Genomic DNA, 25,737 nt, shown 5'->3' with positions numbered 1-25,737 from the left:
AAACTGGAGCAGTTCACGTTCACAGCTCAAACTGAAGCAGTTCACGTTCAGAGCTCAAACTGAAGCAGTTTATGTTCAGAGGTCAAACTGAAGCAGTTCACTTTCACAGCTCAAACTGAAGCAGGTCACGTACACAACTCAAACTGAAGCAGTTTATGGTCAGAGCTCAAACTGAAGCAGTTCACGTTCACAGCTAAAACTGAAGCAGTTCACGTTCAGAGCTCAAACTGAAGCAGCTCACGTTCACAGCTCAAACTGAAGCAGGTCACGTTCACAGCTCAAACTGAAGCAGTTTATGTTCAGAGCTCAAACTGAAGCAGTTCATGTTCACAGCTAAAAACTGAAGCAGTTTATGTTCAGAGCTCAAACTGAAGCAGTTCACGTTCACAGCTCAAACTGAAGCAGTTCACGTTCACAACTCAAACTGAAGCAGTTTATGTTCAGAGCTCAAACTGAAGCAATTCACGTTCACAGCTAAAACTGAAGCAGTTCACGTTCACAGCTCAAACTGAAGCAGTTTATGTTCAGAGCTGAAACTGAAGCAGTTCACTTTCACTGCTCAAACTAAAGCAGCTCACGTTCACAGCTCAAACTGAAGCAGTTCACGTTCACAGGTCAAACTGAAGCAGGTCACATTCACAGCTCAAACTGAAGCAGGTCATGTTGAGAGTTCAAACTGAAGCAGGTCACGTTCACAGCTCAAACTGAAGCAGTTCATGTTCAGAGCTCAAACTGAAGCAGTTCACGTTCACAGCTCAAACTGAAGCAGTTTATGTTCAGAGGTCGAACTGAAGCAGTTCACGTTCACAGCTAAAACTGAAGCAGTCACGTTCACAGGTCAAACTGAAGCAGTTTATGTTCAGAGGTCAAACTGAAGCAGGTCACCTTCAGAGTTCAAACTGAAGCAGTTCACGTTCACAGCTCAAACTGAAGCAGTTTATGTTCAGGGCTCAAACTGAAGCAGTTTATGTTCACAGCTCAAACTGAAGCAGTTCATGTTCAGAGCTCAAACTGAAGCAGCTCACGTTCACAGCTCAAACTGAAGCAGGTCATGTTCACAGCTCAAACTGAAGCAGTTTATGTTCACAGCTTAAACTGAAGCAGTTTATGTTCACAGCTCAAACTGAAGCAGTTCATGATCAGAGCTCAAACTGAAGCAGTTTATGTTCAGAGCTCAAACTGAAGCAGTTCACTTTCACAGCTCAAACTGAAGCAGTTTATGTTCAGACCTCAAACTGAACTAGGTCACATTCACAGCTCAAACTGAAGCAGTTTATGTTCAGAGCTCAAACTGACTAGGTCACATTCACAGCTCAAACTGAAGCAGTTTATGTTCAGAGCTCAAACTGAAGCAGTTCACATTCACAGCTCAAACTGAAGCAGGTCACCTTCAGAGTTCAAACTGAAGCAGTTCAGGTTCACAGCTCAAACTGAAGCAGTTTATGTTCAGAGCTCAAACTGAAGCAGTTCACGTTCACAGCTAAAACTGAAGCAGTCACGTTCACAGCTCAAACTGAAGCAGTTTATGTTCAGAGGTCAAACTGAAGCAGGTCACCTTCAAAGTTCAAACTGAAGCAGGTCACGTTCACAGCTCAAACTAAAGCAGTTCACGTTCAGAGCTCAAACTGAAGCAGTTCATGTTCAGAGCTCAAACTGAAGCAGTTCACTTTCACAGCTCAAACTAAAGCAGTGTATGTTCAGAGCTCAAACTGAAGCCGTTCATGTTCAAAGCCCAAACTGAAGCAGTTCACGTTCACAGGTCAAACTGAAGCAGCTCACGTTCACAGCTCAAACTGAAGCAGTTCACGTTCAGAGCTCAAACTGAAGCAGTTTATGTTCAGAGCTCAAACTGAAGCAGGTCACGTTCACAGCTCAAACTGACGCAGTTCACGTTCACAGCTCAAACTGAAGCAGGTCACGTTCACAGCTCAAACTGAAGCAGGTCACGTTCAGAGCTCACAGTTTTATGTTTTATCAGTAAGTTGCAGATTATTTCCTGAGAGTGGTGAGACACTTCAGCTCGATGTGTGTTCCACATCAGTTGCTGCTGTGACTGATGTTCGGTCTCTTTTTTTTTCAGATCCAGTGACACAATTTGCATAAAAATGATTAATAAAAATGAGAGATTTTTTTTGGCTGGAATTTGATCATTGTTCATAAAACTCCTCCAGACATTCACATGAACTGTTTTCAGCAGTAACATCACTGGTTATCTGAATGAACAGCTGCAGCAGTCATGCCGATGCTGTGTCCGAGTCTCTTCCACCGTCAAAAAGTGTTTCCCCACTGTTGAAACGTGTGGCGCTCCCCTCTGTGGTCAGGACTAAGGTTTGGTTTAGATTCAGGGAGGATGAAACCAGGGTTCAGTTCACTGACAAAAAATATGACGAAAATCTTTCAAGTAACTTTTTTTCCATGATGAAAATAAGATGAGGACGAGTTAAAAATAGATCCTGATAATAAAAACTAGAGAGATGTGATGAACATGTCGGTGGTGAACTATCAGACACTGGAAGAACAGCCGTGCTTGTAACTCTTCAGATGCAGCATGAGCGACAGGCTGGTAAATTCCAGTAAATAGTCTGCACCAGGATGTTTCAGTAGCTGTTGAATGGCAGCAGTTAGCAAAACATTGATCAACTGAGACACTTTGAATTTTAACTGTCAGTTTTATGTATCACAGTATACCTTAACAGCAATATATTGCTGTGTCCTTGTAAGATCCTTTTGTTTAACCAGTCCTGAAATCACCGTCACCAAACCCACCAAACTTAATAAACCCTCATGTTAGCCTGTACAGAGGCAGCAAGTTGTCACATCTAACGGGTGAACTAAGGGTTAATTTAAACCAAACCAGAGCTGCTGATTGTTGAACAGTGAGAGGATGAACTGAGATGGTTTCTGTGAGTGCTATTTAGTTCCTGCTGACTGTGACTGAGGTGAGTTTAATGATGATAACATGAGTGAGTATTTAAATGGAGTCTGGTGGGTTTGGTGACGGTGATGTCAGGACTGTTTCTGGATCTTTAACACAAAGCTCTGTCTCTGTAGGGATCCTTCCATCATGATGTCACACACTCACAGTAACAGTCTGATCCTGTCAGTGACAGAAACAAACTGTGGACACATCACAGTCTGGTTCACTGTTTCTAGATTAGACGAGAGAACAGGCTCCATGTTGAAATATATCACAGTTATCCTCTAATGTGTAAACAGCAGGATGGTGCAGGTGGTTCACTTGTTTTTAATCTCACTGTCGAGGGCTTTAATTGCTGATTTGAAGCCAATTTTAAAATCTGATCACATGATTTGAATAAAACATGTCAGTGTGCAGAGTGAAGTGTAACTACAGCTGACACACAGAAGAGTGAGGCGTTTGAAACACTCCAGTACCATGACATTGTACTTTACATAAAGTGGTGGATGTCTCTTCACTCCACAGCCTGTTGGTGTGTGTCACATGATGTGTACATGTGTCTGTGCATTAGTGTGTGTGTGTGTGTGTGTGTGTGTGTGTGTGTGTGTGTGTTCACATGAAAGTGGATGCCTTTGAACAGCACATTTGGCCCATGTGATTCTGATAGACCTTATCAGTGCAGTGTGTCTGTATCCACATGTGACGTGTCCGTCCCTCTGACCTTGTTGCCGTTGTTGAGGCTCATGCCGCTGAGGGCCGACAGTTTGGCCTCCAGACTGTGGTGTCCCGGCTGCTGCTGCTGCTGCTGGTGGAGCTGCTCCCGCTGGATCTGCTCCCTCATGCTCCTCGCCTCCTGGATGGCCTTCATCACCGCGTCCTGGTCCCCAAACAGAGCCGTGGAGTTCAGGCTGGACAGGATGTCTGAGAGGGGACGACACAGAGGGACAACTGTCTGTCACTTTGACTGAAAGAACAGGAGAACCCAGTAGAGGTCCATCGATTCATCAGTTTAGCTGATTAATCGGTGCCGATAGGACTTTATACAAACTATCATTAATGGCAGAGCGGGGCTCCAATAATGGCCGATAGCTGTAACCTCCACTTGTCATGTGGATACGACCGTAAGGCTTTTGCACGGAGAACCCTACATACAAATACAAAGTAAGTGTGTGCTTTAGATCATCTGTATGGTTTAAATGACAGTTCGTTAATATAGGACGGCTTTACAACATAATGCGTTTGCTGATCTTAAAAGAGTATTATGAGAACCAGAACACGTTCCCAAAATGTTTGTGTGGAACTATTATAATCAAGGAAGTGTCTGCAGATACATTGATCACCTGAGAGCGTCAGTTGGTCATTGATTATAAACCAGTCCATCTGATGCTGGTTTTGTTTCATCACTGTAGCCAGTATCTCACTATCACTATCCTCATTCAGATTTTAAGAAGCTACAAATTATATTCAGCCACAAAATAAGTCTGAAAAGCTGCAAATCAGAACGAAGTACAGAGAGTTGTTGACTAGAGATGATGCGCCGTCTCATGGTGGTCGCTTCCTGTCGACGTCACAGATCAGAAGCACAGAGAGTTGTGGACTAGAGACGATGCGCCGTCTCATGGTGGTCGCTTCCTGTCCACGTCACAGATTAGAAGCACAGAGAGTTGTGGACTAGAGACGATGCACCATCTCACGGCGGTCGCTTCCTGTCAACGTCACAGATCAGAAGCACAGAGAGTTGCTGACTAGAGATGATACGCCGTCAACGTCACAGATCAGAAGCACAGAGAGTTGCTGACTAGAGATGATACGCCGTCTCACGGCGGTCGCTTCCTGTCAACGTTACAGATCAGAAGCACAGAGAGTTGTGGACTAGAGACGATACACTGTCTCATGGTGGTCACTTCCTGTTAACCAGCAGCTTTTTACAACGTTACAGAACGGAGCGTTAACAGTAGTTGTTTGTCTCAACTCATCTCATCACAAAGTTTTGGTCTGAACTGGACTTTAATGAGACCACTGCATGCTCTTTGACCATTTGTCACTTCTCCATTGTCTCTGTCCAACCTGTAAAATAAAACACGCCCACTGATGTCACATAGTCCAGTTTGAGGAAAACCTGGTTTTGGTTCCAACTTTATTTTTGGTCAAATTGCTGCGTATGGTTCAAAATTGGGTGCAAGAACTAAAATGGAACAGATTCCATGTGGAATATGGAATTTATGAGATATTTTACAGAGAACTTTTCTATAGTGTGATGTTTCCACCCAGAACCCTGTTGGGGGGTTTTATCCAGAGCCTTTTCACCTTCTAACAGTGCTAACAAGAACCCATTCAGGACGTTCTATAATGAACCATTTTATACTTACATAAGTTTGAGTTGGGGATAGTTTAATGTTTAACAGTGAATTGTGGTCAGAAAATACCTCCAGCCAATCAGTGAATAGACTCCTGTGACATGTTGACGTGTGTTACAGAGAACTTCTTCCTGTTTCTGAGAGTAAGAACACGCCAGAGAAATATCATAATATTATCACTGTGGCGAGCTGCACTTTGCCACTGCTAAAGTTTGCAGATACTTTATTTTGCTTTTGAGTCTGAATTCTCGAAGAGCCCAGTCTGCTGTGTGTGTGTGTTTGTGTGTGTGTGTGTGTGTGTGTGTGTGTGTGGTTTTATGCAGCTTCATGAACTCTATCAAACTTTGAAAACTAAGTGCGAGTGCTGAGAACCAAAAATTCATCATGGCTGCAAATCCCATTTAAGCATCTGTATAAAAAACACATTTAAGCATCTGTATAAAAAACACATTTAAGCATCTGTATAAAAAACACATTTAAACATCTGTATAGAAACTCTTGTCGGGGTCGCTGGAGTTGTTTTCCAGTCCACTGGTGTCTGAGCGGGACAGAAGCTCAGAAGTTTATGTGCCTCACACTTTTGAAGAATAAGAAAAAATAAATAAATAAAAGGATGCAAAGTTTCCGTCGCCCTCTGGTTTAATTAGCAGACGAGGAGGAAGCACTGTATGCTTGGGTGGCCGTTAAAATGGGCAAAAAATAACTTTGCAGGGAGCAGAAGCGTGGCGTCCTCAAAGCCACTCCAGAGGAGCTGGTGAAATTGTTTTCTGGGGGGATATAATGAGAGGCTTCAGATTGGCCTTAATAACAGATAGCAGAGGTAGGGGCATAAAAGGTCTAACGCGGGCAGACAATGATGTGAGGAAGCTCTTAAAAACCAAATAACGTGTGCTGGGTTTCACTGCTTCCGCTGCTGGGCTTTTCATTGGGGCTAAATACAGGGCTTTGGACTCCTGTAAAACACAACACACACACACTTGCACACACTCAGGTCTCGTCGTGGGTCTGAGGTGTCTGCAGTCTATCAGGCGCATGCAACGCTGCCTGGTTTGTCTGTGTGTGGCGGGGAGGAGGGAGGTGTTTGTGTTTTTCCGGTTGAGGGGCAGACAGAGTGTTTTCTCTGGATGGATGTACAGTACACATGTGAACAATACGGTGGTGTGTGACTCTTTGTTTGTGTCAGACACAGCGTGGATGTGTCGACTGCGTCAGTGTTTCCCTCAGAGTTTTGTCTTGGCGTAGCGGAGCGGCGTTTGGAGCGTGTGATTGTTATTGAACACGACAGTGAGGTTGGTTCTGATGTGTTTCCATTAAGCTCAGGTGGCCCCTCCTGTCTGTGCAGTGGTAAAGGAAACACAGGGGTAAATGTGTGTTTATAACCTACCCAGAGAGGAGTTCCTGCCCATGTTGGAGATGGGGCTGGGGATGCGGCCCTTGCTGATGCCTGTGGGGCTGCTCTTGTTTCCGGAGAACAGACTCTGCGTCGGGGACGTCGGGGAGCGAAGAGGCTCGGCTGTCTTGGGTCTGGCTGAGAGGTTCAGTGGCTGTGTGGATCCTTCCTCCTGTTGGTGCAACAACAGTGTTTAAAAGATCAGGATCTGTATCCGAATAAAGAAATATATATATTAAAATCCCTGTAAACATGTCAGTGTGAGTGAAATGGTCCTGCAGTTAATGTGTCACAGTGGGACTAACACACCCAGATCATGTGACTCCTGCATGTATACAGTCAATCAGACCCAAACTGGCCGAGGCGCTCTGAGCATGCTCCACAGTTTCCGCCCCGGGCTTTGACCCGGAAGTCCAATAGCATTAAATGTGTAAGAGAAGAAGAAGCCGGTAACAACATGGAGAAATCTACATCCAGAGCCGTGACTTTTTGGACGGACCAAATGTACAGAGCTGTAAAGTTGTCCACCATGGTACCAGTTAGCTGCTAGCTAACCGTAGCTAACTTGTTTGTCCATTGTTTGGTCTGTGACGTAATAGGTCAACAGGAAAAAGGTCCAATACTAACAAGCTGAAAGGGGGCATATCTCCACCTATCGTAGAGGAGTCGCACATACTTGGCTCAATAAATGGAAAAATGGGGACGAGACGGTTCTGTTGGTACCATCCACAACTCTTCACAATGAAATAACCTGATGGGTACTGAACTGAACTGAGAGGCTGACCTTTGACCCACAGTAGCACAATCAATGTTTTAACAGTGCTCTTCAGATGCAGGCCTGCTGATGGTTTCACACGGTTTCACTTATTGACATTTGTTGGAAAAAAACTTGCCAACAAACGTAGTGATGCAGAAACAAAGACGAGGAGGAAGGCTGCTAGCAAGGAAACATAGACATTAACAAGCCCCCAGGAACACTGCTGGGCTTTGAAACCTATTTTACATAATGGCCAAACAATTAATTACAACTTCCTGTTTGGTCATGAGATGTTATTGGGCCCAAACAGACTTTTAACCATTGACTAACATCGGGAAAAAAATGTCTGTAAATCAGTGGAGCGTCCCACAGAAACGACTCGTTTCACTATCAGGATTCGATCTGATAACATTTGTAAAGATTAGAAGAGCCACGAGACTAAATCATTTTATCCCCATTCAAGTTAGTGGAGCGCTAAACAGGAAGTGGCTGCTCGGCCGGAGGAAGTCTCTAATGGGCCTGCTCCATGGGCCCGATGATGAGGGAGATCCAGGTGAATTTAAACCCGGTAGGTCAACTATTTAGCTTCATGTGCCGCTGAACAACTTTCACAGACATGTCTGTTTCTACATCCACAGGGAGAAACAATGTAGGTTTCAAATTCTTCCAAAAATCAACTTCGCAAATGTTTTATTAGGATAAAGATGCGTCCAGAGGCACAGTGAGGTGGAAGCAGCTCTGGATGGTACAAAGTGTGACACGGACATATTTTGGTGAAACTAAACCAGTCCCCATTTAAAGTGTAATTGACTCCGTTTAAAGTGAGCACAGCAGCTGATTTTCAATTTTGTCCAAATGATCTTTTAAAGTGTTTTCAGTAGTTAAGTACTGTTCCCACTGACTGATCAGTCGTCCCTATCATCCCCTCAATAAATGAATTCCTCTGCTCACCTCTATGAACCTGACGGGGGGGAAACTGTGGCAGTGAACCTTCATATCTAAACAAAGGCACCTTTGTACGACGCCTCTCTTTCTAAACGAAGGTCCGTGACCACGCTGATCCACAGACGGGATCTCCTGTAACACACATCAACACGGCCTCAGTGTGGCTCTCGTGTTGGCAGCAAACGCTTAATGAGTGCGGATCTAATTTGGAGCTTCAGCTGAGGGAAGTGTTGAGAACGAGAGGAGTTTAGGACGGGCTCAGCAGGGCGGGTGTGTGTGTGTGTGTGTGTGTGTGTGTGTGTGAGGCTGCGGGTGGCATGCCAGAGTGGGGGGGTGTTGGTGGGCTGATCGTGTGCGGGGGTTAGTGCAGGGTGGGGAGTTTGGAGGGCACATCACTACTGTTTGAGTGCGGTGAGCTCTGACGCCGGTCTATTGTGACGCCGCTGCAGCTGTGCCCCATACACACACATGGCTTCCATTACCGCCTCGTCGGCGAGTGAAGGCGAGGCGTACGCTCTCTCCAGTGGAGGGGGCTGGGCTCCTGCCAAACAGCAGCCAGCGCCAGTGTCGCTGTGTGAGTGTGTGTATCAGTGTGTGACTTTTAAATAAGCTGTTTCTAATTGTCGCAGCGCAGCACAGCGCAGCGCCATGTGCCGTTTGTTGTTTCAACAACTTCCAAATTTCCAGCCTCTCACTTTGACTCCAACTAATCATCATTGTGTGTTTTTCTATCAAACATTTTCTGAACTCTTTCCTGTGACTTATTCTGATGTTTGTGACTTTAGAGACTCTGTTTTCTGTTTTCTGTTTATACGGAGCTGGTGTACGTTCATCTCATCGCCGGCTGTTCCTGAGCACAGTAAACACGGTGCTGCTGTTTGTCTGCTTCCTGCTCGTTGGTCCTTCTTCTGAGATGCAGACCAGTTTTAAATGTGTCCACCTGGTGTGTGTAAATCCTGTTGGATCATTTAAACAACTCAACAGAAACTCTGGACTCACCTTAATGTGAGCGACAGGACTGGACGCTCTCTTCTCGCTCTTCAGGGCGGAGGGGGAAAGGGGACCGGAGGAGTTGGGAGCCTGCGGGAGGGAAGCCATCTTGGCTCCTGGTGAGATCTGCATGCTTGCCAGCTGGGCGGCGTACAGCTGCTGCAAAAAAAGGGAAGAAACCAGCAAAACCGACAGGCTATTAACATCGCTCGCCAGCAGCTAGTCAGTGGCTTTCCTCTTTCATTCTGTCTCCTCTCTTCTTCTGAACCCCCCCACACCCTTCATCCTATCCTCCCCGGCACCGCTCACATCTTCTGAGGGTTGATGGGTGTGTGTCCGAGCCAAACACACATGGAAACAAACGCACACAAGTGAATGCACCTCCGTCTGCAGCTGACAGGAGTGTCCCACACAAACGGAAGATTTGTTTGAGTCTCTATCAGAGAGGCCTTCCAGCAAAACATCTTAGTTTCAAATTATCTGCCATCCATCTCTGACACTTACTCTTTCTACAGATGCTGAGAGCAGCTTGGATCTCCATTTGCATCCACAAATAAATCCAGACAATAGCTACAGAAACGTCTCAACGCTGAGCTTGAATCCTACTTTGCTTTAATGGTGACGTTCTATAAAACTGGATCTCTGCAGAAATGTGAGCACGTAAGTAGAGAAATGAACTTCGGAGACAATGCCTGTCTCAGCAGTGATTTCAGTAAAAGCCTGGGTTTCTTTATTTTTTCAGAAAAACAATGTGAACCACAGACGGAAAGTTGTTCTGATGATTTGACCTTTTTTAACAGCAAATCAAATCAAATTATGACTGAACAAGACTTTATGAGTCTGAAAAACACTTGAGAATAATCTTGTCACTGACAGTTAGTCCTTGTGTTAACACTTCAGACAATCGAGTTTCTTCTCTAACTTTAATCCAAAAGACAAATAGTGGACAATCATTTTTAAGTAGGTGTAGTCATACTGCAATTACAGCTTGGTCATGAATCAAGTGAAACACTTGAAAATAATGTAAAAAAAAAAAAAAAAAGAGTTGGAAAGTTAAAGCCATCTGCCTTCAGGGCTGAACCTAAACGTTCAAAAAACTTTACCGATTTTCCATCCAACAAAAATCAAAGAGTCAAATCGTGGGCCCGCAGTCCAGGGTCTTCTAAATCAAAGCTAGCTAGCCAGACAAACCGCTGCCTGAAACCACTGTCAACCCCTGTCGACATGCATTGGAGTGTGAGTGCTGGAGTATCAAAGAGCCTGTCCTCAGGAAAACCACCCAGACGTGGCTGGCCTTCGCTTCGACTCCCTCCTCTCACCTCATCTGTCTCACCCTCCTTCTGTCTTTCCTTTGTCCTCTCTTCTCGCACCCCCCCCCCCCGGCTCTCAGTGTTGGACCTCTGTTTTTACTCTCTGCTCCCTCTCAGCCTAAACGGCCCCCAGTGTTGTGAGATCTGATTTCCCTGTAGTCAAAACTGCAAAGCCTCCTGGGAGCAAAGACAGCTCGATGGAGAGAAAGAGAAAGAGAGCGTGTTGCTCTGCAGACACACGAGACCACCGTCGCTTCACCGCCGGAGCGCCAGGCTCAGCGGTTGGGGCCAGAGAAGTTGGCTGGCCCTCTTTCCACTTCTCTCAGAGCGATATTAAACACAAACAGAAGGGGCCTCGCCGTTGAAACAAAGCCCTGATGTCACGCCGCTTATTTTCCTTGGAAGGCACCGGGAGTGCTCGGGCCAACCCCTGGCGATATGAGATCCCCGTAAGAATGTGCCTTGAATGGCTGGTGGTGAGGCCTCTCGCGTCAATCAAGCCGACCGCAGAGTTACTTCTGGTGATGCCTGATATTCTTACAGCTCTGAGGGGAGCAGGGGCCGGGCTGACACACCAAGCTCTGAGGTAAAACACACACACACACACACACACACACACACACAGTATTGTGCTGGTAGCAGCGATTCCGTCAGCGATTCCACACGAAGACGAGGGAACTGTTGAACAAACAAAAGACGGAGAATAAGAGCTCCTTCCTTATTTCTCCTCTGTTTCTTAAAGACACTCGGAGATTGATTGGCGACTGGGGAGGCCAATGTGCTGCGTAAACAGCCCCAACCACAGCTCTCGCCGACCAGCCAACCCCCACGGGAAGACAATGCCGCAATTTCCTAAATTACAAATTGACAAAGAGGGTCTCGACTGGGCCGCAGCTGTCCGGACTATCTGACGGACCTCCGGACGTTAGTGCTAATTTGACTAAAATCCAAATGATTAGTCTGTCATCTCTGGCCTCCTGATCATCAGCAGCTTTTTCTAACAGCAGAGAGGAGGTGGTGTTGATGTGGTGCGGTGTGGGCAGTGCCGTCCTGACTGTGCTCAGACCGGCCCTTCCCATTAGGACGGAGCAGAGAATCCCTTCAGCCGGCCTCTTTACTGTCGAGCTGCGATCGATCTCAGGAGAACACAAGACAAATGAGGTTTTGTGTTTTTCAGCAGGTCTGAGGAGGAGGAGGGTGAGATGGATCAGAGTCGGCCCACACACAGGACCAAGGCTAAATATTACACTTGGAGGGTTAGCTGCGTCCAACACAGTGAAAGAGACACACAGAGAGGCATAAAGACAACCATTATCTCACTTCCATTTCTCCGTTACACAACAGACACAAACTGAATCTGACTGCCTCCGATCATTGTCCTCATTTAATGACAAAGGAAGTCTTTCTGGGAGAATCACTGAGCGCTGCCAGCGGGGCAGGAATCATGACTGAGGGCCACAGAAGTTTGTTCCTCACCATCGCACACAGAGACACACAGAGACACAGAGAGCAGAGACATGTCTTATGACTCCTACAAGAATGTGTGCTCACTAACTTATTTCACTGACATCAGCTGTGACAAAGGACGGCTTTCTTCAGTGTGTGTGAAGGGGTCTGCTCCGAGCCTCCGGAAACTATCCGCCCCATCAAGCTCCCACATCAACAGCACCACGCTGTGCTAGCAAAACTTCAAGGTCGCTTCATGATGGGCGGAGCATGACAGGACAGCGTTGGTCAAATACCTTCAGATCAGTTTCTTCAATAATGAAGACAGAAGACACAGGACATTATTCTCACTGTCACTCTCTGAACCTTCACTGTCTCCTCCATGTGGACCTTCTCGCACCCTGAGAAGCAACAAAACCTGGTGACGCAGCACAAACCACCTCCCAGTGCTGAACACTTTTAAGTTAACATTTTCATACTATAATGGTAGAATATGAACGCTTGAAAATCGCTAATTCACGATCTAGCCGACATGAATATCTGAAGTTCTCCATGCAAAAAGCCGACGTCCACGATACGCGTGACATAGGTGAACACGTCTGTTACGCTAATTTGCATGAAGTGGCGTCCCAATTCGTAGGTAAAATTCCCTCCCCTCAACACTACCCCTTCATCATTGAGGAGAATCTATCTGGCGAGTGCACTTGAAACCAAAGAGTAAGGTTAAAGGAAGATAACTGGGATTGGCCCAAAGCTCCAGTGTGTTGGATTTAAGGTGAATATGACACATCCAGTCTGTTTTCTATAGTGTACAATCAGCTGAGATGTTTGTATCTACACAGGGAGCAGGTCCTCGTCTACAGAGATCACCATGTTTCTACAGTAGCCCAGAACGGACAAACCAAACACTGACTCTAGATAGAGACATTTTTGTGTCAGCCACCATAGTTAGCAGCAACTCTGTGATGAGAGAAAATGCTCTTCTTGTTTGACCATCAGTTGCAGCCAGCTGTCTGAAGCTTTGCTTCAGGGCAGAACTTCCAAACATCTGTAGAGTCCGACCACAACATCTGTCCGTCCTGTGTTGAGCACGGATCTGTCTTTCAAAGGGTTTGATGGCAGCTGGTGTGTTTGACTGCAGTGTGTAGCAGAGGAGAAGCTAACGTAGAGCTAACATAGAGCTAACACGGTGTAGCTCTTTGTTTCTAGTGTTTGACAGTGTGGAGATAAAGTCACTGTGAAGTGAAGCATGACTGAGACTAAGGAGTAAAACAGATAAGATGTGTCAGCGTGTCGTTGGACTGTTAAAAGACACAGCAAAGAAAAAAGACTTTGTATTGATCCTCTGAATGATGATTAATGACTCATTAATGCATGCAGCCACATTAATGACACAGTTCATTTACCTCAGCCTGTGATGCAGGTTGCACATACTGTCAGTGTAACAGCTCACACATCACCAACATGACAAACAGCAGAGACTCAAAGGGTCAAAGGAACAAATCGTCTGCAGGCTGCAGGCTGCTGCAGACGCTTCTCATGCTTGATAAATAAGTGATGAGTACGTTAGCGAGGCTCTGAGTAAAAACACATCCACTCACAGTCACTGTGAGGTTTCCATGCTGTCGTTGTTCCCCACCTCCGAAAAGGCAGAGCCCATAAAGAGGCAGAGCCAGAGCTGAGACAGAGAGACGCTGTGGCACTACAGCGTAACCCACAGTGGCTACATGAAGGCCACAGGGCTTAAGATAGTGCAGGATGATTCTCTTCTTCAGGTTCAGTTTAAATCTCAGAAACATGTTAGTTCAGGGTTTCCTGCAGAACTCTGAGGCTGAGGTGAAATCAATAATGACTCAGACTTCAGCTTAGACGACTGTTGAGGAGAACAAGATGTTTCACCCAGCTGTCACTGATGGATCTCAGCAGATCTTTGCTGTCTGCTATGTTTGGAAAGTTGTTTGTTTGCAGCTGAGAAAAGTCAAATGGTTCAGTTAGCAACAAACTTCCTGAGGGAAACCCTGCAGACGTCGAGCTGTCCGACACAAACAAGCAGCTCACACAGCAAAGACACTCCAACACCATGCAGCTCATAGTGACTATCAACATGCTCTGACCCCCAACGCCTCACAGCTCGGTCAGTGGCCCCACACTCTCTGACACTCGGGGACGACATCTCAACTTTCACTGGTACATGCATGGGTGGATTATGAGACAATGGGCCCCTGGGCACAGAGAGACAAAAGGCCCCACCACCTCTTCTACACAGGAGCAACACATACCTCTTGTTAAACTGTTTTGATTCTCTTTGCTGTTCCTTTGCATCTCTTTTTCTCTTTGTGGTCAGTTTGAGTCTCTTCCTGGTTGGTGACTTATATTTGAGTGACATTTTGCAGGTGAGGTCGGGGGGCCCTGGATCTGTGCTCGTTAGGCCCTGCAATCAATAATCCATCTACAGCTACATGCATTGTGTCTTTTAAAAATACACTCCACAGGAAATGTGGGTTTAAAGTTTCAGCAACAAAACTACCTGGTCAAGTTTAGACAGAGATCAAATGGTTTGGCTTCAAATAAGTACGTATGTCACATGACCTAATGGAGCTCCCTGTTGCCCCCGCCGGCGGAGACACAATCACACTTTGTAAGTGTATTAAAAAAACTTTACGTACAGCTGTAAACATTGTGCACGACCACATAAAAACACACAAAGAGCTTTTACTTCACAGTATCCACACAAACGACCCACAATCCTCTGCACAGTGAAAGATGCGTCAAATCGACTGTCAGAAGCCACAAAGATGGACAACAGCACGTTCAGGCCGATTAGTAATAAGAGGAATATTAATTGTTTAATTGAATAAAATAATCATAAATATAATAAACAACAAAAGGACATCCGTAACAAATAACAATAACAGACATGTAGCCTCTGTAATTTCACCATCGCCAATATAATATGTTTGAATCTACAGTGTTTGCAGTTATAACTTATTACACAGTAACAACATCACATCTCTGCGGGTCGACCTCGGTCTCTGGTGAGCTCGGTGAACAGCGTTTTGTTTTATCTCCATGGTAACAGGTGGGTAAGGGTCAAAGTTCAGGGTGTGATGTCATGAGACAGTAGTCTGTCCTGATTGTGAGCAGACTGCTTGTAACAGTACAAACTTTTTAAGGGCAGCTGCAGTTACTTTCAAAAGTAAAAAGAAAAAGTGTGTGATTCAGAACGCACCCTGTGATTGGCTGTCTGATCATTTAAACAAAGAACATGTTTCCTTGTGGCGGTCGTTCTAAAATGAGCTGTGGTTGAAGTTACTATTTTCTGATAGCATAGCTAGCTAGTTGAAATAATGACTCCTCCCACTGCTGTGAGGTGATTGGCTGAATAAAAACTCTTAAGTGTTTGACTGACAGGATTGTGAGCCTCTGATTGGCCACAATAAAAAATGATTGACAGATGCCCCGCCCTCTCGAACTTGCGCATGTCTGAAACGTGGTGAAAGGTGGATGTTTCTCTGTCTGCATGATGATGGCTGCTTTGCCTTTAAATAGTCAGTCTGTCTTCATGACCTTGCCGTGACCTCGTTAAAGGGTCATTCCACCCATTTTTTTAAGGGTTTCCCTGAATGGTACAAACAGGAGCAGATTATGTGTCAGATCATTTTCAGTGACATCATTTCAAAGGAACATTCACTCAGCGTTTTTCAGTCAAGCTGTAACTGTAGCTCCACTTAACTGAGCATGGAAACACTGAGTGACCAGTCTGTCGTATTTGACACTGTGAGAATGAGAGAGTCTATGCAGGTATAGAGAGGTCAAGGTGATGTGTCTTTGGACTCACATCAGCCTCACAAAGCTTTAAATGTTAAGTTGTTGGAAAGCAGTTCACTGTGCAGGTGTTTTTCTTGTCTCCAGTTTGTGCGCTGCAGCGCTGCTGTACCACAACACACACAAAGAGCTACTGGCACATTTTTACAGATACATAACTGAACAAGAACAAGTCATAAATCTTGTGCTGATTGCTCATGGCGGAGGTATTGTTGTCACAACAATGTCCAAACATGTGCTGGAAGCCAGCGCCTCCGTCTCAATAAAACTCCTCAGATAATCACCCTTTTTTTTCTCCTCTCATGAACACATCCCGGCGCTCTGTCTGTGTCTTCCTCCTGCTCCCAGTCTTCACCCAGCGCTGTGATGAGAAGCTTCCTCTTTCATTCAGGTTCCTCTCTGCCTGTCATTCTCCTCGTCTGAGCCAGTGTCTCACTGTGAATGAGTCTGCATCTCCGACATCATTCATCCTCTTACCTCTCACTCGTGCCAGAGGTAAGAGATTCTTTTGATCATTTCAAAGCCAGGAGTGGAGATAGGCTGCGCCGCGGCTCCCAACTCCTTGGCGCAGCAAGGCGCTTCGATAAGTCAATAGCGGTTAATGAGAGCCTGGATAAGTGAAAACCACAATACAAATTGAATAAACGGAGATAAGGATTCTTGTAAGATCCAAAAGCAGTGCTCGGGTAATGACTGACGTGATGAAGCAACAGTGTTTGCCAGTGAAAAAGCTTTTGAGGGCTTTTGTTCCCGTCACTGAGAGTAGGTACAGCGGGAGGGGCGGCCGGGTCGTGTTGTGAAATTCCAAACCGCCTTCAGGGAGCAGCCATTTCATTTCTCTTTTTTGTTTTTATTTCACTGTTTCTTTGCAAATGTGCTCTGTGATAACCATTATGGATAAGTGCTATTCTCCAACCACAGGTGTCAAGCAGCAATAAAATCTTTGATGAATTGCCCAGGCCAGGTGTTGTGCTGGTGGGGCGGAATTCCTCTGTGATTCATCATAACAGCTTTTGTCTGACACAGCTGACAGGCAGCAGATAAGCCGGCTAGCATGTTAGCGTCGGCCCACAGAGCTTCATCTCCGAGCGCTGCGTCACGTCGTCTTATTGAAAAAAGTGAACTCCATTAAAATTCATTAAGACAGAAGCCTGTGATGTGAGCCGATGGATGCCTGCTGGGCCGCCTCCAGCCTCCACTCGTACTTCACATCATCACTGTGAACATGCACTGAAACAAACTGGTGAGCTGCACAAGGAAGTCGGGACGTAATAATGGAGGCAAGAAACTTTTATTTTTTGGTGTTTCTGTGGCCAAGCGTCTGCACTCTGCAGAGATCAGCGTCAATCACACGGGGTGGCACTCCTGTCTTTGAGTTTCTGCTGTTGCAGTCATGACATCTATCATTTCTCATGCTAAACAGCTCCTTCTTCTTTTTTATGTGTGTTTTGTTCCCCATGTACAATCTCCCAGACACTCAGCAGGTTTTATAACAACCTTGGCCTCCACATCTCAAACACAAAACATAAAAGGTTTCATGCACCAGGTATAGATTTAATCACAATTGTGTAGTTGAGTCGGCAATGGATACGGAGCACTGGAAAGTGTTTTTATTTGATGAAAATGTTTTTACCTACTTGAACTCAGGGCGAGGTTAGAACAAGTAGGAGTTCCATTTAGTTTGCCAATGCTCCTCATCTTTACTGTCTCTTCTGTTTACTCACTTATGTCCTATTGTCTGCGGCTCTGGTCTGCTGGTTCCACCCTCACCATGAAATCCAGGTGAACTTTCTGAGCCTGCGTCTTTGTTCCTGCTGCTGCTCTCAAACTTTCCTGCTTTGATTGTGAAACATTCTCTCTGGTTATCGTCACAGACACTGAAGAGGCTCTCCTTTAGTTTGCTTTGCTGGCCTTTACTCCGACACAGTCTCCAACTTTAAATTATATAACCTCTCCTGTCTTTTTACAACACTGTGGAAGGATAACGGTACACAACATTTCCTGTAGTTCAGGTTTAAACAAATAGGCTACAGCAGTTTTGGTTCAAGTAAGAACAAAGGACATTTCAGGTCTCACACAACGAACGTGGTGTGAGCGTTTCACATGGCAAGATTACACAGTGAGCCAATGCAAAGACGAGAATAGATGTAACCAGGCACATCAGGTGTGTGAACAGCATGTCTTTGTATCATTCATAAGAGTTTACATTTTTCAATTTGGGTGAGAAATTCAGGTGACGCTGTGTCACAGAGCCTCTCAGCACTGAGATCTAGTTGAGATTCTCCTCAAGTCAGAGAATCAGAAGAAAACAACAGAGACTGACGTCATCGTCATCGTCATCGTCATCGTCATCGTCAGCTCGACCACTTAACGTCAGACAAAAAGAGAACAGGGCGGAGCCACAGGACAACGTGGGAAGAAAATATTCATCTGTGACTTCTGCAAGAGATTTTGTTGAGTTGCTTCCTAGCCAAATATTCTGTTGGTCTTTTATTGTGGAGGGTACAGAAAGGTGTGAAGCGGTAAGGTGCTGCTGTGACATAAAGTAAACCAATAAAGACGCTGGTTCAGAGCTCGGAGCCTCAGTGTTCACTGTGTTCCTCACTTGATTCCAGCTTTCAGTTGGACCTAACTACAAACCAAGTTAGCCCTTAGCTTCCCTCCCAGTTAGCTAGCACAACCGTTAGCACCGCTGTGAAGAACAAACATTCACCAGCTTCCATAGACTCCAGAAAAACAGTGGCCACAAACGCTCAGGTAATGTAATGCCAAACTTTGCTTTGCATTCAGTGTGAACACACCATCAGGCCCAGTACCAACACACCATCAGGCCCAGTACCAACACACCATCAGGCCCAAGCCAACCCCTCTGTACTGTGACAGAGTGGGACGGAGCAGCAGGGCGAGGTGTCGGGGCTACGTAGCGGCCCACACTTCAAACCAAGTGTTGAGATGAGAAATCATCAGACAGCTGCACAAGCAACACAAAAAACACACAAATGACTTTTCCTTGTTAATAAAGATTTATAAATAACAATAACCATCATTTATCTTCATTTAATGTTTTATGTTTTGTCTGTTTTTTATTACAAGCATAGAAAATAATCTCCAATGTCTATGTAATTAGCTAGCTAAGGTAACAGTGTTTAGCTGACAGTCCCACATCATGAAATATTCCTTTGTCACACTTTGAATTTAACTACAGTCCAGCAGCAGAGTTGCTGCACATGTTAGCGCTCCTCTCATATTGGTGCGGACTGTGGGGGAGGAGCACCTGTTGTTACCGTTAGCAGCCTGATAATGACGCAGGGTTGTTTTTGATTTGATGACTTGTTTGACAGATTAATAACATGAAACTTAAGTTGAGGATAAATCGGCCCACACAAATGAAACCACCACTGCAGATAACAGCACATTTATAACGTCCGGCACCACTTAGTTCACGTAGTCTCGAGCATCGACGACGCCTGATCAGGGTCAGACCCTGACCCCAGCTCACAGGGGACAGGGTGGCACTCCCACAGGAGGAGCAGGGGTTAAAATAAGACATGGGACTGGATAATTAATCATAATTGATCAAGATGATTGTGAAAATGAAAAGTCAGATATTTTCTAGGCTGAGGACTCCTTCACCACTTCATCATCTGATCTGCTGTGTGAACACATTACTGTCCCTATTTCGGTGTCACCCTGCAGGTTGTTTGGTATTGTGGTGGCTGTGATGACATGTCAGGAGACCAGATGTTTGTGTCTTACCTGTAGTTGTAACGGGCTGAGTCCAGACGCTGCTGCAGCTGCCATTGTGGATGGAATGAACTGCATGGGGTAATTCTCACCTGTGGAAAAGCCCAAAGAAAACACAGTGTAGAGCGAGGTGGAGGGGGCGGGGCAGATTACTGCACAAGAACTAACCTGCTCTTTACCTTCAGCCAGCCTTTGTCTGTCTGTCTGTCTGTCTGTCTGTCTGTCTGTCCGACTGTCTCACTCTTTGTTCCTCTCATGTTTTTATTCATGGCGAATGAAACACGAAGGGTCACGAGCGTTTTATTCGAAGGTTAATAACGCTCATTGTCGGTACACACAGGTGCTTGAGACTTGGGCGATCAGAGTTCAAGTCCAGCGCTGTCTCATCGTGACGCACTCATAAATGCATATCAGAGCGGCGTGTATAACCCCTACTGTTTGTCCCTAAAAGGCTTTCCATGTCCGAGTCTTTGTGGCGCACAGAGCGGAGTCAGAGTGGAGAGGAGAATAATGGCTTTTTAATCCCTTTCTTCATCTCTGCCTCTCTCTGCGGCCTCGTGGGAGTGTGTGCTCACGCAGCAGGAATAAACATGGATTATTCTGTATGAAGTATGGAGGGTCAGCGGTGCACGGCGTCAGGCGAGCACCTGGAGGAATGCATGGAAGAAAGGAATGTGTGAAGGACGGGGAAGAGGAAGAAAGCAGGTGGTGCCGCCGATCCTACAATAAGAAGTCTGTTTCTGTGTCAGCGTGTGTGGGAAAGTGTTTTGTTGCGCCTGTTTGTGTCAAATCCTCACGGACGGCTAAAAACATGCAGCTTACATGCAATCTTTTAAAGGGACAGTTCACCCAAAATCAAAAACACATTTTCTTGCTGTAGTTGTGTTTATCAGATAGTTTCAGTGTGAGCTGCAGAGTGTTGCAGATATCAACTGCAGAGACGTCTAACTCTTTAATATAAAGGATCAACATCAGCGTCTCTCTCAGGAAATCATGACAAAATGTTTGCTTGACTGTTGTTGAGCCTTTCTCACCGGACAAAGACCTCAGGGTGCTGCTCTGTGTTTTAATGCAGGGACAATAAATAACAACAATAAATTTGGATCACTGTTAATTTATCATGTTAATCTGTTCTGTTCGACATCTATTGCACGTCTGTCCGTCCTGGAAGAGGGATCCCTCCTCAGTTGCTCTTCTCTGAGGTTTCTACCATTGTTTCCCCGTTAAAGGGTTTTTTTGGGGAGTTTTTCCTGATCAGCTGTGAGGGTCATAAGGACAGAGGGATGTCGTATGCTGTAAAGCCCTGTGAGGCAAATTGTGATTTGTGATATTGGGCTTTATAAATAAAACTGATTGAACTGAAACCTTTTTAACATATTTGGTCCTGATCTGCACGAGTGTCCGACCTTCATCAGTTCTCCTCCCATGTGCTGCCTCTTTTCTTCAACAGCTCCTGTGTTGATTAGACGGCCCTCGAACACACAAGTATTTGTTTGGAGTTCCTTTATATCAAAGAGAAGTGAGACGTCTCTGCAGCTGATATCTGCAACACTCTGCAGCTCACACTTACACTACAGGAGGAATGTGTACTTTGTGTTTCTGTCTCTGTACGTTTGGGAAGTGCATGTATTTTGTCTGTCTGCATCATCTTTACGTACACGTTGTTGGGTCAGTGTGCACCAGGAGGACATGCTAGAGTGTGTGTGTGTGTGTGTGTGTGTGTGAGTGTGTGTGTGTGTGTGTGTGTGTGTGTGTGAGAAAGTGTGAAATTCCATGTTGCAGATGTGTTGTGAAGCCGTGGTGCTTTCAGCACACCATAAAAGAGACATTCCAGTCCTGGCTGTGTCCAATGTATTGTTCCCGACGTGAACAAGCACAGCTTGTAAATCTCTCCGCTCATTTCCAGAACATTCCTCACCTGACACACCTCATTAACATAGACTGGGATCCCACTGTGTGTGTGCGCGTGTGTGTGTGTGTGTGTGTGTGTGCGTGCGTGCGTGCGTGCGTGCGTGCGTGCGTGCGTGCGTGTGTGTGTGTGAGAAACAGAGACGTTCTGTTTCTCTTCCAGTTAACAAACTGCAGCTTTTGTTTGAGGAGGGTGAACATTGATCCGTTAAACATACATCTCCTCAGCACTCGTCAGTGTGTGACGGAACCTCAGCAGTTGTGCGGTGCATAAGTGTGTGTTGATGTGTGTTTATGTGTGTATGTTTGTGTACCTGGCTTGTAGGACATGCCCGGTGGGAAGAGGAAGCCCTGCTGTGCGGCGGCGGCGGCAGCCAGAGACCGCTGGTCGTGAGGAAACACTGGGATCATCATCGGAGGCATGTGACCCTGGACCTGAGACACAGAGACACAGAGACATGTTGGCAAGGGACAGACAAGAGACATGTTTCAAGTCCTCACGTTAAACATGTCATAAAAACAGGATGAGGCTCATGACCACTTCTGTCTACACAAACACTGCATTTATACACAGCACAGAACACAGAAAGCTGAGAGCAGGGAAATGGACACATGGACAGAAAGGACAGTCAGGACATAAGAGACAAAAGAAAGAGTGAAGGAAAAATAATGAAGTGAATAAACACAAAGAGAGAAAGAAGAAGAAGAGTCAGAAACACTGCAGAACAAACATTATACACGTGTTTCCAAATGAAGATGATGGCGAGGGCCGAAGAGTCTGAGAGCAAACAGCAGATGAAGACGTCCGTTGATGAGAAGCGAACATGTGAAACAAAGTGCCTTTATAACAACACAGAGGCTAACAGCTGCCTTTCATGTCGGCTTGAAACACTCTTAAAAAGTGTTGGTTCGGCAGAGTTCAGACGCCGAAGGCTCCGACTGAGGAGAGCAAATCAAAGATGAGCCTGCGGGAATCTATTAGGGCCGACTGATCCGTCTCTCTCTGCTCTTTATCTCCTCCTTTTCTTTCACTTCTTTTTCTCTCTTGTAAAATTGTTTGTCTCTTTTCTTTCTCTCAGTCCGTCTGTCTTTGCTTCCGTTTTCTTTCTTCTGGCTCGTTAAGTTTCTGTCTGAAAGATTTTACAGCTCACGTTAAAGGAATGAAATTAAAATAAAGTGCACATGAGGAGATTTAAACTGTAAAAACCTGAACTTGTATCAGTCATATTTCAGACGCACTGAAACATGTTGCAGTTTGCTGCTTTGTTTAATTATATTCTTCTATTTTTATTAAATATTATAACTGTCATCACTTCTCATTATGGTATTCTTTTATTTATAGAATAAAACTCTCACAGTGGGTATTTATTCAGAGCCATGACGGAAATTATCTCTGTGTTAATCTACAGTAAATCACTGTACGTTTTAATACATTCAAACAATTGCAAAGACGAAATCTGAACGTCGATTCATGTTTTATTAAATGTTAAATTAACGGTGATGCAAAAGACCTAAATTCACTGATGTTAAAAGTGTGACACTGAAACAGCGTCATGAAATTCATGTTTCAAAATCAAATCATAATTCAGTGGTGGCGTCTGACGTTGACATTAAAACATCAGCTGGGCCGCAGCATCTTCTTCTTCTTTGTTTCTTCTTTTAGAAATCATTTCTCTTCTTCTCTCATCACTTATCTTTATTCTTTCTTTTCTTGTCTCCTGCTCTTTAGATTTCTTTTTCTCTTTTTTGTCCGGTTGTTTTTTCCTGTTTTATTATTTTTGGAGGAAGTAAAGATTCATCCTTTCACTCGCTCTGTTTTTCATCACATTTCGGTGAATCACACTTGTGTCTTGGCTTCTTTCTTTCATTATCCCTCTCTAATTTCTGTTCCTCCTATTTCTCTTCTCTCTGAACCTTTTCTTCATTTCACACCTTTGTTAGCCTCTTCTGGTTCGTCTTCTCTTCTTTTCCTCTGCTGAGACGAGCGCTGGTTGACACCTCTGCTCAGTGGCCTTTACCTCCATTCATCTCCTTTACTACCAATTCATTAAGCAGGCTGACCCCTCCCTCCGTCCTCCGAGGACACTTCATCATTGGAGCCTGGATTTACACCATCAGCATGTTGTGTGGTTACGTGGTGGAGCTGGATGAGCGTCCTCGGGGACGGGAGGGCGGATGAAATGGTTTGTGGTGGGGAGGTTCAAACAGCATGACTAAACACCGAGAGACGAGCAGGAGCATCCTCCGCTTGTGTTTACTATAAAGGGCCGCGAGGATCAGACCATCAATGAGACGATCAATGGAAAATTCATCAACAGCAGATTTTATTAATCCATTAACGCTGTTAACAAACATCAGCATCTTTGGCTTTTTACACATGCTGCATTTTTTTGCATTTTCAAATTCATTGTTTTCAATGCAGACGTGCAGCAGGCGCTCAAACGCCACAGCAACACTGTCAAAGCGTGCACGTGTTCCAGAGCACATATGTTTCAGGGTGTGAAGGCTGCACGCTCAGATAAACTGAGGTAACGAGGACCAGCCAATCACAGCTGACAGAAATCTGTCCCTCATTCACACAGACACCACTGACTTTGATTTTAACAGTAACTGAGTACAACACACGACTGTCACACACAGACACACACACACACACACACACACACACACACACAGTTTTACAAGCAGCAAATATATTCAGAACATCTGTGGGTGCAGGTTCAGTTTGATAACGCTCAACAGTTTAATCAATAATAATGCAGCATTTTTTAATTGTTATATTTTGTGAGTTAAAATCTGAAAAAGTGACATTTATTGATCTGTCAGGTAAATGTAGTGCTGCGATGTTTCCTCTGAAACACACTGGTGCTTTTTTAAAGGGAGTTTTCATACACATCACAACAGATCTATCGCTGTTTGGGCTCTGTTCGCCCCTCATTATCATTATATCATATATCATTATCTAATTATTAATTATTATTATTATCATTATTATCATCAGAGGGATGTCGTATGCTGTAAAGCCCTGTGAGGCAAATTGTGATTTGTGATATTGGGCTTTATAAATAAAATTGATTGATTGATTGATCATCATCACACAGGTCCACCCAAATACACTCTGATATTATTCACTGCAAGGAATTTGTTTTAATTTAATTTTCAAATCCATTTTTTTGTCTGGAGGAAAAGTTAAAGTTTTCTCACCTTTTTTAAATTATTAGAATAATGTGACAAATAAAGGTTTATAGACGGCAAACAGGACGGACGGACAATAACATGAAGCAGTTATGATGTTGTATGTAGTGATATGAGAAGAGTCTGGACTCTGCTCACCCACTTTAAAACACAATCAGGCGTCTGTGTGTGTGTGTGTGTGTGTGTGTGTGTGTGTTAGCCACCGTTTTGTTCAGTCAGTGTGCAGTTACATGTGTTCATGTGTTCATCACCTGACCAGCTCTTCAGACAGCCATGTTTAGGTCACACTCCAAAAAAAGCCTGATCGCTAGGGAGGCCCTCGTCTCTCTCTCTCTCTCTCTCTCTCTCTCTCTCTCTCTCACACGCATGTACGCACACACACACACACAGAAGCTGTGTGACGTCTTGTGACACGGAGAGAAGGGAATGAGGAGAGAATAAAAACCAGTCTGTCTGTCCGAGCGCCTAAAAAAGAAGAAGAAGAAGTGGGGGGGGGGGTATAGAGTGGGACAAAATGCTCCCATTCATTGTATTCCTCTGGGAACACTGGGACTGACTGGAGCTGCTTCACCAGCGCAAACACACAAAGATCTTCTTTTACTGAGGGGAGGGGGGGGTCGCGGTGCTGCGGGGGCCCCCTCTGCNGAGTGGGACAAAATGCTCCCATTCATTGTATTCCTCTGGGAACACTGGGACTGACTGGAGCTGCTTCACCAGCGCAAACACACAAAGATCTTCTTTTACTGAGGGGAGGGGGGGGTCGCGGTGCTGCGGGGGCCCCGCTCTGCTCAGCCCCTAAAAAAACACAAGGCCTCTTCCTCCAACGGCCCCGCACACACGTCCACATACACACACCTCAGGAACATGAGCACGCATACACACACACACACACACACACACACACACACACATACTGAGACACACACACACACACACACACACACACACACACA

At 45.2% G+C, this 25,737-nt stretch overlaps 1 protein-coding gene across 6 annotated transcripts in view; it reads right to left on the bottom strand.

The window, feature by feature from the left end:
• The window catches only part of LOC126408596 (transcription factor SOX-6-like), a 138,020-nt gene that overhangs the window by 23,277 nt on the left and 89,006 nt on the right, over positions 1 to 25,737 (bottom strand). For 5 of the 6 annotated variants that reach the window (XM_050074248.1, XM_050074244.1, XM_050074245.1 and 2 more), the window contains 5 exons: positions 21,904 to 22,024; positions 19,694 to 19,773; positions 9,366 to 9,515; positions 6,659 to 6,836; positions 3,639 to 3,838 (listed from right to left, as the gene is read on the bottom strand). In XM_050074248.1, the coding sequence (XP_049930205.1) occupies positions 3,639 to 3,838; positions 6,659 to 6,836; positions 9,366 to 9,515; positions 19,694 to 19,773; positions 21,904 to 22,024 (729 nt within the window). The remainder of the gene's footprint in view (positions 1 to 3,638; positions 3,839 to 6,658; positions 6,837 to 9,365; positions 9,516 to 19,693; positions 19,774 to 21,903; positions 22,025 to 25,737) is intronic. The other variant, XM_050074247.1, reaches the window with a different exon arrangement.

The sequence above is a fragment of the Epinephelus moara genome, chromosome 20, assembly GCF_006386435.1.
Source record: "Epinephelus moara isolate mb chromosome 20, YSFRI_EMoa_1.0, whole genome shotgun sequence".
Lineage (NCBI taxonomy): Eukaryota > Metazoa > Chordata > Actinopteri > Perciformes > Serranidae > Epinephelus > Epinephelus moara.
This window is presented reverse-complemented; position numbering and strand designations above follow the sequence as displayed.